The following is a 12,791-nucleotide window of genomic DNA, read 5'->3' as shown; positions in this document are numbered from 1 at the left end:
TGGAAATGGGCCTCTATACACCTATGGAGATATTGCACCAAAAACCACACATTTGCAGCTAGAATAGTCATTTACCACATTAGCAATGTATAGAGTGGATTTCTGATTAGTTTAAAGTGATCTTCATTGAAAAGAACAGTGCTTTTCTTTCAAAAATAAGGACATTTCAAAGTGACCCCAAACTTTTGAACGGTAGTGTACCTTACATGGCACATTTACTTCACAGTGGCACATTACAGCGAGTTGGCCTAGTGGTTAGCGTGTCCGCTTCTCAGTCGGGAGATCGCGAGTTCTATTCACAGTTGGGTCATACCAAAGACCATCGTAAAAATGGTACCCAGTTACTTGGTGTACATTGTGTTTTCAATTACTAGTAATTCATGTTTATGGACAGGTTCTCACTGACAAGACCCGTTGTCTGTTGTTTTTGACTACTAAAGTTATTTTTACTCTACAACAGTGTTTTTTGAGATTTTTATATACAAATATTAAAAATATAAAGTTCTGAACAAGTTAGAGAAAGATTATCAAAATATCCCAATTTTGACCTATTTTTGTCCTACATTACAATTAATTATGGGTGGCAGCCAAGGGGTTAAAACTAGACTTTCACGCACGCATTCTGGGAAAGTCATTCATGAATAAATTCTGTCAAAATATAGCCTACCATGACTATCGCAGTTTCTTTTAATTTGCTAACTTGGTTAAGCTAGTTAGCTTTGTTGTTGACGCTAATTGCAATATTAACAGTATGATTTTTAGCTGTAAAGAAGCTTTTCATTTAAATTGTATCAGCATATCTGAGGTAAATGTTGATCTTCTCGATACTTTGGGCTTGTTTCCGCTGTTCCTATACCTTTACGTTACCCACATAAAACAATGTTAGCGTTAGGGATTAGCTAGCTATTCGCTTGACTAGCAACACTGTTCTCCTGACCTGAACCACTTCGTGTTTGCTGTTTCAGGTTAAAACTAGACTTTCAGACATACATTCTGGGAAATTCATTCATGAATAGACAATTCTGTCAAAATATAGCCTACCATGACTATTACAGTTTCTTTTAATTTGCTTACTTGGTTAAGCTAGTTAGCTAGCATACAAGACATGCTCTGTTCTCAAGCATTTTTTCCAGCCAGGAACCACTTTAACTGTAAATAAAATCCCAAGGACGCCTCAGGATAGATTTATAAAGATCATAAAGAACATAATCGAACTATTCAGAAGTTTGAGTAATTATTTAAATGTGTACAATAATGTTGTTACTACTGTACGTATTGGAGCCATAGAGCTTTTAATTCCTGAACATTCCTGTCACAGAATAAATTTTTATTAATGTTGTTTTTAGATTGATGTTGAAATTATTAATAGGTTACTTTTATTGAAGTTTGAAGCGAAGCCTTTAAAATCAAATCAGCAGCCAAATAGGGTTCTTCTTCTTTTGGTTGTTCCTGTTAGGTGTCACCACAGCAAGCAATGTCCCTCCTGTCCTCCGTAACTTTTTCTGTCGCACCAACCGTCCTCATGTCTTCGTTCACCACATCAATAAATCTCATCTTTGGTCTTTTCCTTCTACCTGGCAACTCCATCTCCAGTGTTCTTTTGCCAATATACCCTGGATCTCTCCTCTGTATGTGTCCAAACCATCTCAATCTCCCCTCTCTTACTTTGTCTCCAAGCCGTCCTACCATAAATGTCCTGTCCTTCTAATATACCTTCTTGTTTCTAATCCTGTCTAACTTTGTCACTCCCAATGCAAATCTCAACATCATCTCCTCTACCTCCACTTCAGCCTCCTGTCTTTTTGTCAGTGCCACTGTCTCCAAACCGTACCATGTACTTTCCTTGATGTTTTATGAAATGAGATTCTGTAGCTTGGTATTATTATTTTGAAGCGGGTAGTATTTAAAGATTTGGGTGTGTATCCGTGTAAAATATTTAAGGCAAGACGGACTTTCTTTACTTGTTAGCCACGTTTAAAGAAGCTTTTATGACGTTCTAGACATTTTAGCTGCTCAATTATGTATGTGTTAAGTAGAATATTTACACCAGAACCTGTTTACTTTAAAGTGCATATTCTGGACCAATTTCGGATTTTTTTTTATATGAAAGTATGTCCCTTTACACACTCATCCCGAAGGGTAATTTTGCACAAGGCCATCTGTCTACAGCAGCAAAAAAAAAAAAAAAAAACGCGTCTGGAAAAATCCCAAGGGAGTCTGGAGCCAGATTCGTAACGTCACCTGCGGAAGCGCCAGCAGGCTGCAAGAGCTTTGCACGGTTTCAGTGCACAGCCTGTGTAGACCAAGCGCTGCCACTTCTCTCTCATTGTCCGGTCTTTTGGGAAGCGATGAGTACTAATGCCATCAAGATTGGTGTTGCTACACCCTCCTACGATACATCTGTTAACCATTTTAATAATTACGCGATAACGTTGAAGAAATTTGCAAAAAACCACCAGGTCGTTTTCTCATAAACAAACCAGCGCTGATGTAGGATTCAGAAGGAGGTGTCCTGCACGCGATGTCACGAAAATCAATGTTTCCTGGCAGGGGCGCAGATACGTTTTTTGAACTGGGGGGGACAAAGCTGCCAGCAAACCAACCCCCACCCCCAACATGTGTTGTCAACATGTGTTGACTTTCTAACCATGCCTGTGTGTTGCGTGAGCGGCAGTCAGTCAACAACTCTTCGCAAAGTTTCCTTATGAAACAATATGCTCGCTGAAATTATGGCAGGGAACGCCAGATTAAACATTAAAACTGCCTTCTGAGCACTGTATCTACAGGCTACCACTGAAAGAAGGAGGCTACCAGAAAGGCATCTCTACTCTGTACGATTTTACTTTCACTACGACATTACTTTGAACAGACTATCAAAAAATTGCAAGGTGATGTGATAAAGTAAGGCGCAGTTTACTTACAGTCGTTGGTTTTTTTTTGAAAAAAACGATGCAATCGTTTTCTGCCTTTTCGGTTTGGCACCCTTCATCATGCCGTGTTGGGGTCCTGAACTAGGAGCTGTCCCCGATATCCCTGTCAAACTTGTTGTGGGTAACCATAGCAACCAAGCTTGAGCTCGCAACCTGTGCAGTCTGCGCAGCTCAACCAACCGAATATCAGTCTTTGTTTTGTTTTATGTGAGTTGTTGCAACTATGTATGTACTGCTGTGCACCTCAATAAACCGAATGGTAATTAGTGTTTTGATTTTTCCGTGAGGTTTGCCTTATGCAAAGAAAGACAGCATAGACGTTTTTTCCTCCCTATAAGTGGGGGGGACCGAACGAGGTGAATTTAAATCTGGGTGGGACGAATCCCACCCGTCCCACCCTCTATCTGCGCCCGTGTTTCCCGGGAAATCCAAATGCCAAGTTTTTTCAGAGGCGGACCAATTCGCCTCAAATGGCTTGATTTCAACTGAATTTTTCTGGTATTGCGCAAGATAAAAAAATTGCACAAAATGCAAAATGTGACACATATTTGACCAAAGTTTAATGTAAAATAGGAGAATTACATTGATCTTGCTCCTGAATTTACCTGTGATATGCACTTTAATGCCAAACTGTTCCTTTGCATTGTAATATTGGCTCATGTTGCAGGAATTGACCGGTGAGCTTCCCAGCGAGTTTCCTTTAGAAGCAGGAGAAAACCCTCCTCACGTGCGGAGAAGAGTTGGTTCAGCCCGCTCCGGCTCCAAGAACAATTTAAAAAGCGAGGTGTGTGTGTGGGGGGATTCCACAGGATGTTATTACAAAGATTTGTACAGGTTCTTGCATGTTTCCTTAATACGCTTGTGGATTGTCTTGCGATTTAGGAGGAAGATGCGTCTCAGCGCAAATCGAAAAAGTCGACTCTGTTCAGTGGCGCCCTCCGCAGGCACATAGAAGTGGAGCAACAGCTTGCTCACGGAAAGAGGACGACGGTTCACAGGGGATGTCACACAGGTGAGATGAAAGAAGTGGTTACAGCAATGCATGGCTTATAATGAATGAGTAAGGAATAACACTTGGGGTGTGTTATTGTAGAGTATAAAATAATCAGTAACAGGGTGGTGTGATACCAAGCAGAGTTACTGTTACCACTCTGAAGTTGATTATTTTCCAATAACCGTGTTTAGTATAAATACAGAGGTGATTTATAGGAAACCACGTGCCGATTGGTTGAGAAATTCGGACTATTTCTCGATAATCACCTCGAGCGACTCGGCAAAATGGCGGCCGATCGCGTCGTCACCGTAAGTGAGGAAGAATTACAAATGGTGAAAGAAAACGCTGTTCCTAAAAGCACTAAAGATGCTACGAAGTTTGGTCTAAAACTATTCAAAGGTAAGGTGAAATTAATTGTGATTTTTATTTTATCGATTTGAAAACAAAAGTATTTTACCTGACTCGGCGTAGATAAATGACACAAGTCTGCGCCGCACCGTTGTTACATTTGCATGCTGCTTTTGAAGATTGAAATAAAATATTTTTTTAAAATTATTTATTTTTTTTTAAATTAATCACCTGTGTATTTATACTAAAACAATTCTCCACCTCAAGCTCAGTGAAGAAAAACTGAGACGAAGTCAAAGTTATTATTCCTTGATATTCATTTCACCTTTGGCGAATAATTGTTAACTATTCTATCCGCATTCGCTGGATATGAGCAATCGCGTGCTCTGATTGGCTACTCTACTACTCGGCTATCAGCTCATATACTGTGAGTAAAGAAAAACAAAATGGCAGTGTGTGTTGCTGAACTAACCGAGGACGAAATAAAAACTCTAGTCGAAAACGAAACCTGAAATTAAAAAAAGCAACAAAATATGGAATAAAATTATTTGATAGTAAGAATTTTTTTTTTTCCCCCCAAGAATTATTATTATAGCATTTTCCAGAAATTGCTACTGTCTTTTCACCGGTTTGTTTCCATTCTAAGTGGAAATGATTTTGTCGGACGTTTTGTATCAAGTTTTTTATTTATCGAATTTGTAAAAAATAAAAATACTCTCTGTTTTCTCAAAATCCAGTGAATGTGGATCGAATAAAACCGTTATTCCACTCAATCTCGTCGTACATGGCTTATAGCAAACTTGATTTCGTGGAATAGCTGTTAATTATTCCTTGTACATACAGCAGTTTGTCAATTATTACTATTTATTATTGATTAAAGAATGACTTTTTATACTTGCGTTTAATGTTGTGTGATGTCCACAACATTACCTGACTGCGGCTGTTGACGAATGCTGTTGCTCGAGACTTCTAACTTAAATGCTAAATAATAAATGTCTCCTTGCAGAAAACTGTACCGTTATATACATTTTTAAAAAATCTGTTATGTGGAGCATCTGCTATTACAAATCCCTGTGGAAGTTGTTACTATAGAAACGATAACGTATTAATCGGAAATGAATTGCCGCCTTCTGACCAATCAGAAGCCAGAATTCAACAGTGTAGTGATGTAGATAATTATATATATATTTCCTTTTATATGCAGCTCACATATTTGTACGGTTGTATAAGAAAGTCTCAGGCTTAAGGTCAATTATTAAACTTTATCTCTATGTCTTTCTTCTGAACAATGTGGAATTTAGCAGAAACATAACAGGAACCTTAGCGAGTGTTATAAGATCATGCAAAGCCTCAGATCTATTGTTGTTGTTTTTTCTTTGACCTTTTTCAAGCATGTAAACAGCTCCGCAAAGTCGCTGTATGGTTTACACACACTGTGTGTGTGTGTGTGTGTGTGTGTGTGTGTGTGTGTGTGTGTGTGTGAGAGAGAGAAGGAGGGAGAGAGGGAAGGCTCCCAGCTCAAGTTAAATATACCACTTTACACCATATTAGCATCACAGGTAGGGGTTCCAACTGTGGAGCGTGGGAACATATGGAAGTGTGTGTGTGCTGTGAAATTAATTTCCTTTACACACACACACACACGCACCGGGGGGATAAAAAAAGTTCACCTTAGATAAGCGAGACATTACAAGGGGTGAAGGAAGTTTATTAGACTGGGTTGTTTCCTTTCATTATTAATGTGGAACACAGTGTCTCTCTCTCTCTCTCTCTCTCTCTCTCTCTCTCCCTCCCTCTCTCTCTCTCTCTCTCAAATTTTATATATATATAGTTATTCCACGAAATTGAGTCATAGAAGAAACAGACTTTATTTGTCACTCATTTGTCACTTTATTTATACACTCAAGCACAGACTTAAGCACACAGTGAAATTCCTCCTCTGCATTTAACCCTGAACACACACATGTGCACACGTGAGCAATGAACACACACACACACACACACACACACCCAGAGCAGTGCATGGCACCGAGTCGGCTATAATCCATCTACGACAAGATTGAGTGGAATAACTGTTTTATTCTATCCACATTCACTGGATTTTGAGAAATGGAGCATTTTTATTTTTTGCAAATTCGCTAAATAAAAACTTTATGCAAAACATCTGACAAAATCATTTCCGCTTCAAATGTAAACAAACCGGCGAAATGACAGGAGCAATTTGTGGAAAATTCTACAATTCTTGAAAAAGAAAAAAAAAAGAGACGTTACTTTTAAATACTTTTTTATTCTATATTTTGTTGCCTTTTTTTGCACATTTTTTTGGGGTTTTCTTCTTCTTTAGGGTATTTTGGCGGTTGGTAAACCAACTTAAAGGTGCATTATCGCCACCGACTGGGCTGGAGCGTGGAACAGGAGATTTGGGGGAGACAAACAAAAAAAACCTATCTATTATTTTAGATATTTCTGTTTCTTTTAAATACTTGATAATTTTGGGGAGTTTGTTTATGAGTAGAGTTTTTATTTCATCCTCAGTTGGTTCAGCAACACACTCCACCATTCTGTTTTTCTCTACTCACGGTATATGAGCTGATATATCCTAGTAGTAGAGTAGCCAATTTTTTATATATATATATATATATACACTGACACTACAGTATATACACACATCCATAATACAGTCACACAACACTTGCCCTGTGTCTGAAATCGCTCACTCGTTCACTACTCCCTACATAGGGAATTACTATATACAACCCCGATTCCAAAAAAGTTGGGACAAAGTACAAATTGTAAATAAAAACGAAATGCAATAATTTTACAAATCTCAAAAACTGATATTGTATTCACAATAGAACATAGACAACATATCAAATGTCGAAAGTGAGACATTTTGAAATTTCATGCCAAATATTGGCTCATTTGAAATTTCATGACAGCAACACATCTCAGAAAAGTTGGGACAGGGGCAATAAGAGGCTGGAAAAGTTAAAGGTACAAAAAAGGAACAGCTGGAGGACCAAATTGCAAATCATTAGGTCAATTGGCAATAGGTCATTAACATGACTGGGTATAAAAAGAGCATCTTGGAGTGGCAGCGGCTCTCAGAAGTAAAGATGGGAAGAGGATCACCAATCCCCCTAATTCTGTGCCGACAAATAGTGGAGCAATATCAGAAAGGAGTTCGACAGTGTAAAATTGCAAAGAGTTTGAACATATCATCATCTACAGTGCATAATATCATCAAAAGATTCAGAGAATCTGGAAGAATCTCTGTGCGTAAGGGTCAAGGCCGGAAAGCCATACTGGGTGCCCGTGATCTTCGGGCCCTTAGACGGCACTGCATCACATACAGGCATGCTTCTGTGTTGGAAATCATAAAATGGGCTCAGGAATATTTCCAGAGAACATTATCTGTGAACACAATTCACCGTGCCATCCACCGTTGCCAGCTAAAACTCTGTAGTTCAAAGAAGAAGCCGTATCTAGACATGATCCAGAAGCGCAGACGTCTTCTCTGGGCCAAGGCTCATTTAAAATGGACTGTGGCAAAGTGGAAAACTGTTCTGTGGTCAGATGAATCAAAATTTGAAGTTCTTTATGGAAATCAGGGACGCCGTGTCATTCGGACTAAAGAGGAGAAGGACGACCCGAGTTGTTATCAGCGCTCAGTTCAGAAGCCTGCATCTCTGATGGTATGGGGTTGCATTAGTGCGTGTGGCATGGGCAGCTTACACATCTGGAAAGACACCATCAATGCTGAAAGGTATATCCAGGTTCTAGAGCAACATATGCTCCCATCCAGACGACGTCTCTTTCAGGGAAGACCTTGCATTTTCCGACATGACAATGCCAAACCACATACTGCATCAATTCCAGCATCATGGCTGCGTAGAAGAAGGGTCCGGGTACTGAACTGGCCAACCTGCAGTCCAGATCTTTCACCCATAGAAAACATTTGGCGCATCATAAAACGGAAGATACGACAAAAAAGACCTAAGACAGTTGAGCAACTAGAATCCTACATTAGACAAGAATGGGTTAACATTCCTATCCCTAAACTTGAGCAACTTGTCTCCTCAGTCCCCAGACGTTTACAGACTGTTGTAAAGAGAAAAGGGGATGTCTCACAGTGGTAAACTTGGCCTTGTCCCAACTTTTTTGAGATGTGTTGTTGTCATGAAATTTAAAATCACCTAATTTTTCTCTTTAAATGATACATTTTCTCAGTTTAAACATTTGATATGTCATCTATGTTCTATTCTGAATGAATAAAATATGGAATCTTGAAACTTCTACATCATTGCATTCCGTTTTTATTTACAATTTGTACTTCGTCCCAACTTTTTTGGAATCGGGGTTGTAGAGGACTAAATAGTGAGCTCAGTGATGAAATGAAAAAACGCTTTCGGACACTAGTCCGTCATGCTGGTATTTATGTCATTACTGTCGCACAATTAAAACGTGCCAGATCAGCCGGCTGGTGGGTTTTCAAAATAATAAATACCGTACATGCATGTATTTTTGTGATAAATCCATATTATACTGAGCGTATTTCCCACATTAATCAATACAAAGCACCTGCATCTTTCAGTTCTTTTAAATCGAGGCTGAATACTTTCTTCTTTGCCGCTGCCTTTTATTAAATCAGAGTTGAGACTTTTTAATTTGATTTCTTTCAGCGTGACTGCAATGCATGATGGGATATATTGCTTTGGTTAGTGACCATCGGTTGTACACTACTTTTTGTGATGCATTGTGGGATACTTTGAGTGCACTACATAGGGTGTAAATAATCCTCACTAAGGTTTCGGACAGCACTACAAAATGGCGTCCTCACCATATAGTGCCCTATATAGTGAGTAGGGAGAGATTTCAGACACAGGGATGGTCTGTTGTAAACGCAATAGACATGCTGCTTTCTTATGTTCTATTACAGCTCAAACACTATTGGCAATTAAATAAACAAAAAATAAATATAATAATAATAGTCCTCTCTCATATAGGACTCTAAATTAATGCTTTATTAAAAGCAAGTGCACTTGTCTGAAGCTGTGAAGCCTTGACTATAAGACTAAGTTATTGTATTATCTTCAGTTACAGTGTTAGTATTGGCTGGGAGACAAATATATATTTGTGATTTCAAGATTTTCTTAGCAGATCTTTTTTTTTTCTTCAAATAAAATACAATAATTTCACTCACACCTCATCATAATCTTTCAGCATTTATCTTGAAGCCAAAATATTAATACAGAGGGAGCAAAAACTTTTGACTGGAAGGGTAGTGCATGTGAGAATCATCACCAACAGGTTTTAATAAAGTGTGTGTGTGTGTGTGCGTTTCCAGAGAACACTGTGAGGTCAGAGAGCAGCTCAACATCCGACTCCACCAGCCAAGAGAACGGTAAGCTTCAGCCATGTGACTGATCTCAGTGACGTGTTAACACTCAGCACTGTGTTACAGGATCGACTTGTAAGGAATAAAATACTTGGCGGCGTGCCATTATAGAAAAATAACCTATGCTGAAGTGAGCTGATATACAGTACCAGTCAAAAGTTTGTACACCCCCTACTCTATTCATTCATCGGTTTTTCTGTATTTGGACTAATTTCTACATTGTACAACAAACCTGAAGACATCAAAACTATGAAATAACATCTGGAACATGTATGGAATTATGTGGTCAACAAAAGTCTTAAACAAAATACATTTCATATTTTAGATTCTTCAAAGTATCCAGCGTTTACCTTGATGACGCTTTGCACACCGGCTTCATGAGGTCGTCACCTGGAATGGTTTTCAATTAACAGTCAAAAGTTAATTAGTGGATGAGTTTCTTGTCTTAATGTGTTTGAACTCATCAAATAGTAAATTATAAAAACACAGTAAATAGCCGTAGTCAACACCACACTTGTACTAATCCATACAGTATTATATCAAGAACCGCTCGACTAAGTAAAGAGAAACGACATCCATCATTACTTTAAGACATGAAGTGACTTTTAATGAATAAAAATAAAGAAAAAACATTGAATTAGAAGGGGTGTCCAAACTTTTAACTGGTACTGTATATCGCCTGATGCAAAGTGGAATGACTGTTATCATCCTGAAGATGAATATTTTTCAAGAATTTTTTTCCCCTCTAATACACAGCAATTTACTAACGATTACAATTTATCATCTATTAATGAATGATGGCTTTTTTGGCATTTGTCACACTTTGGATAAAATCATAAACTCATCAGGAATTTAATTTATTTAACAGTTATTCCACGAAATCGAGTCGTGTATGAGCTGATAACTGATGAGGCGTGTAGCACCGAGTTGGCTATAAGCCATGTACGACCAGATTGAGTGGAATAACTGTTTTATTCTATCCACGGTCACTGGATTTTGAGAAACGGAGAGCATTTTTATTTTTATTTTTTGCAAATTCGATAAATAAAAACTTTACACAAAGCGTCCGACTAAATCATTTCCGCTTGGAATATAAACAAACCGGCGAAATGACGGGAGCAATTTGTGAAAAATGCGATAATAATAATAATTCTTGAAAAATAAAAAAAAGATACACTCTTACCATCAAATACTTTCATTCCATATTTTTATTTATTTATTTTTTTTTTTGGGGGGGGGGGGGTGTTCGTTGGCTTCTTTTTCTTCTTTAAGGTTTTTTTGGTGGTTGGCAAACCAACTTAAAGGTGCATTATCGCCACCAACTGGGCTGGAGTGCGGAACAGGAGATTTGGTGGGGGGACAAAAAAAAAACCCAACTATATTCTTTTAGCTATTTCTGTTTCTTTTAAATACTTGCTAACAATTTTTGGGGTTTTGTTTGTTTTTAAGTAGAGTTTTTATTTTGTCCTCGGTTGATTCAGCAACACGCTCTGTCATTTTGTTTTTCTCTACTCACGGTATATGAGCTGACAGCGTAGTAGTAGAGTCGCCAATCGGAGTGCGCGATTGCTCATATCCCCTGAATGTGGATAGAATAAATACACATACACACTGTATATATGGCACTTTTTAGTGTTTTAAAATGTCGCTTTATTTTAAGAATTCATCCCAGAAAGAAAGTTCTTGCTTAGTAAGAGTTGCTCTAACAGTTTACAGAAATGTAATTTTAAAAAAATGGCAGAAAAATATAAAAATGTCTAAATTAGCAAAATAAAACAGAAGTGATGCCAGAAAAAGAAAAAACAGATCAGTATGGCTTTATAACATGAAAATGTTATTGCTATAACATGATGTTTTTCACATTACGACATGCAAACCTGTCAGCTTATAACAAGAAACTTCTATATCCAATTGATCTTGTTAGAATGTGAAAGTATTGTTATAAAACGTTTCATGTTATAATGTGAGGCTTGTTATATTGTTGGGCTATAATATGAAACTCGTGTTTGATGAGGAAACAGTGTGTGGAGAACGGATACACTGAGGAATGAGTGTATGAACATTTTGATTAAGTCCTACTTCAAGCTTGGGTTGAGACCCAGCACGATTCTGCTGTTATGGAACATGGTGGGTGATGGTGTAATAATATCTCCTTATAACAGGAAATGTTAATTTTTATTGTTCCATCACGTTTTAACGCGAAGTATTTCATGTCATAAGATAAATGGCAAGAAAAGTTTCCTGTTATAGCGTGATAAGTTTGTATGTCATGAAAAACATCTTGAAGCATTAAAAAAAAATGTACTAAAACTTTTCAGGTTATAACATGATACTGTTTTATTTTCTCTGGTGTGGCAGCAATACGCTTCCTTAAATAAGTACTCAAATCAATATTATTTAGTATCTCATTAATGATTGTTTATTTATAAATAAGTACAGTAAGTGTAGCTCTAGGTACTATAAAATGATATGGTAATGTAAATAGCTGTTAAAAAAAAAACAGGTACTACAGTCCTTTAAATTTGCCAGGCAGAAACTATACGAGGCGGCACGGTGGTGTAGTGGTTAGCGCTGTCGCCTCACAGCAAGAAGGTCCTGGGTTCGAGCCCCGGGGCCGGCGAGGGCCTTTCTGTGTGGAGTTTGCATGTTCTCCCCGTGTCCGCGTGGGTTTCCTCCGGGTGCTCCGGTTTCTCCCACAGTCCAAAGACATGCAGGTTAGGTTAACTGGTGACTCTAAATTGACCGTAGGTGTGAATGTGAGTGTGAATGGTTGTCTGTGTCTATGTGTCAGCCCTGTGATGACCTGGCGACTTGTCCAGGGTGTACCCCGCCTTTCGCCCGTAGTCAGCTGGGATAGGCTCCAGCTTGCCTGCGACCCTGTAGAACAGGATAAAGCGGCTAGAGATAATGAGATGAGATAATGAGAAACTATACGAGTTTGGGGATAAACCTGGAAGATATCTTGCTAATCTTGTCAAAAGAGGGCAGATTCTCAAAATATAGTCTCTCTTACTGACTAATGGTGTAAGATCGTTCGATACTAGAACCATTAATAAACACTTGGCATTATTTTATTCCAACCTATATAGTTCCGAGCGGCCTGACAATGCCCTGACCCTTG

General features: G+C 38.3%; 1 protein-coding gene across 2 annotated transcripts in view; it reads left to right on the top strand.

Annotated features, from left to right (window-relative positions):
* The window catches only part of ccdc120a (coiled-coil domain containing 120a), a 147,665-nt gene that overhangs the window by 116,758 nt on the left and 18,116 nt on the right, over nt 1–12,791 (top strand). For both annotated transcript variants that reach the window (XM_060932442.1, XM_060932443.1), the window contains 3 exons: nt 3,598–3,714; nt 3,813–3,942; nt 9,620–9,676. In XM_060932442.1, the coding sequence (XP_060788425.1) occupies nt 3,598–3,714; nt 3,813–3,942; nt 9,620–9,676 (304 nt within the window). The remainder of the gene's footprint in view (nt 1–3,597; nt 3,715–3,812; nt 3,943–9,619; nt 9,677–12,791) is intronic.

This window comes from Neoarius graeffei, chromosome 10 (genome assembly GCF_027579695.1).
Source record: "Neoarius graeffei isolate fNeoGra1 chromosome 10, fNeoGra1.pri, whole genome shotgun sequence".
In the NCBI taxonomy this organism is placed as follows: domain Eukaryota; kingdom Metazoa; phylum Chordata; class Actinopteri; order Siluriformes; family Ariidae; genus Neoarius; species Neoarius graeffei.
Note: the sequence above shows the minus strand (reverse complement) of the source record. Positions and strands in the feature narration are given on the sequence as shown.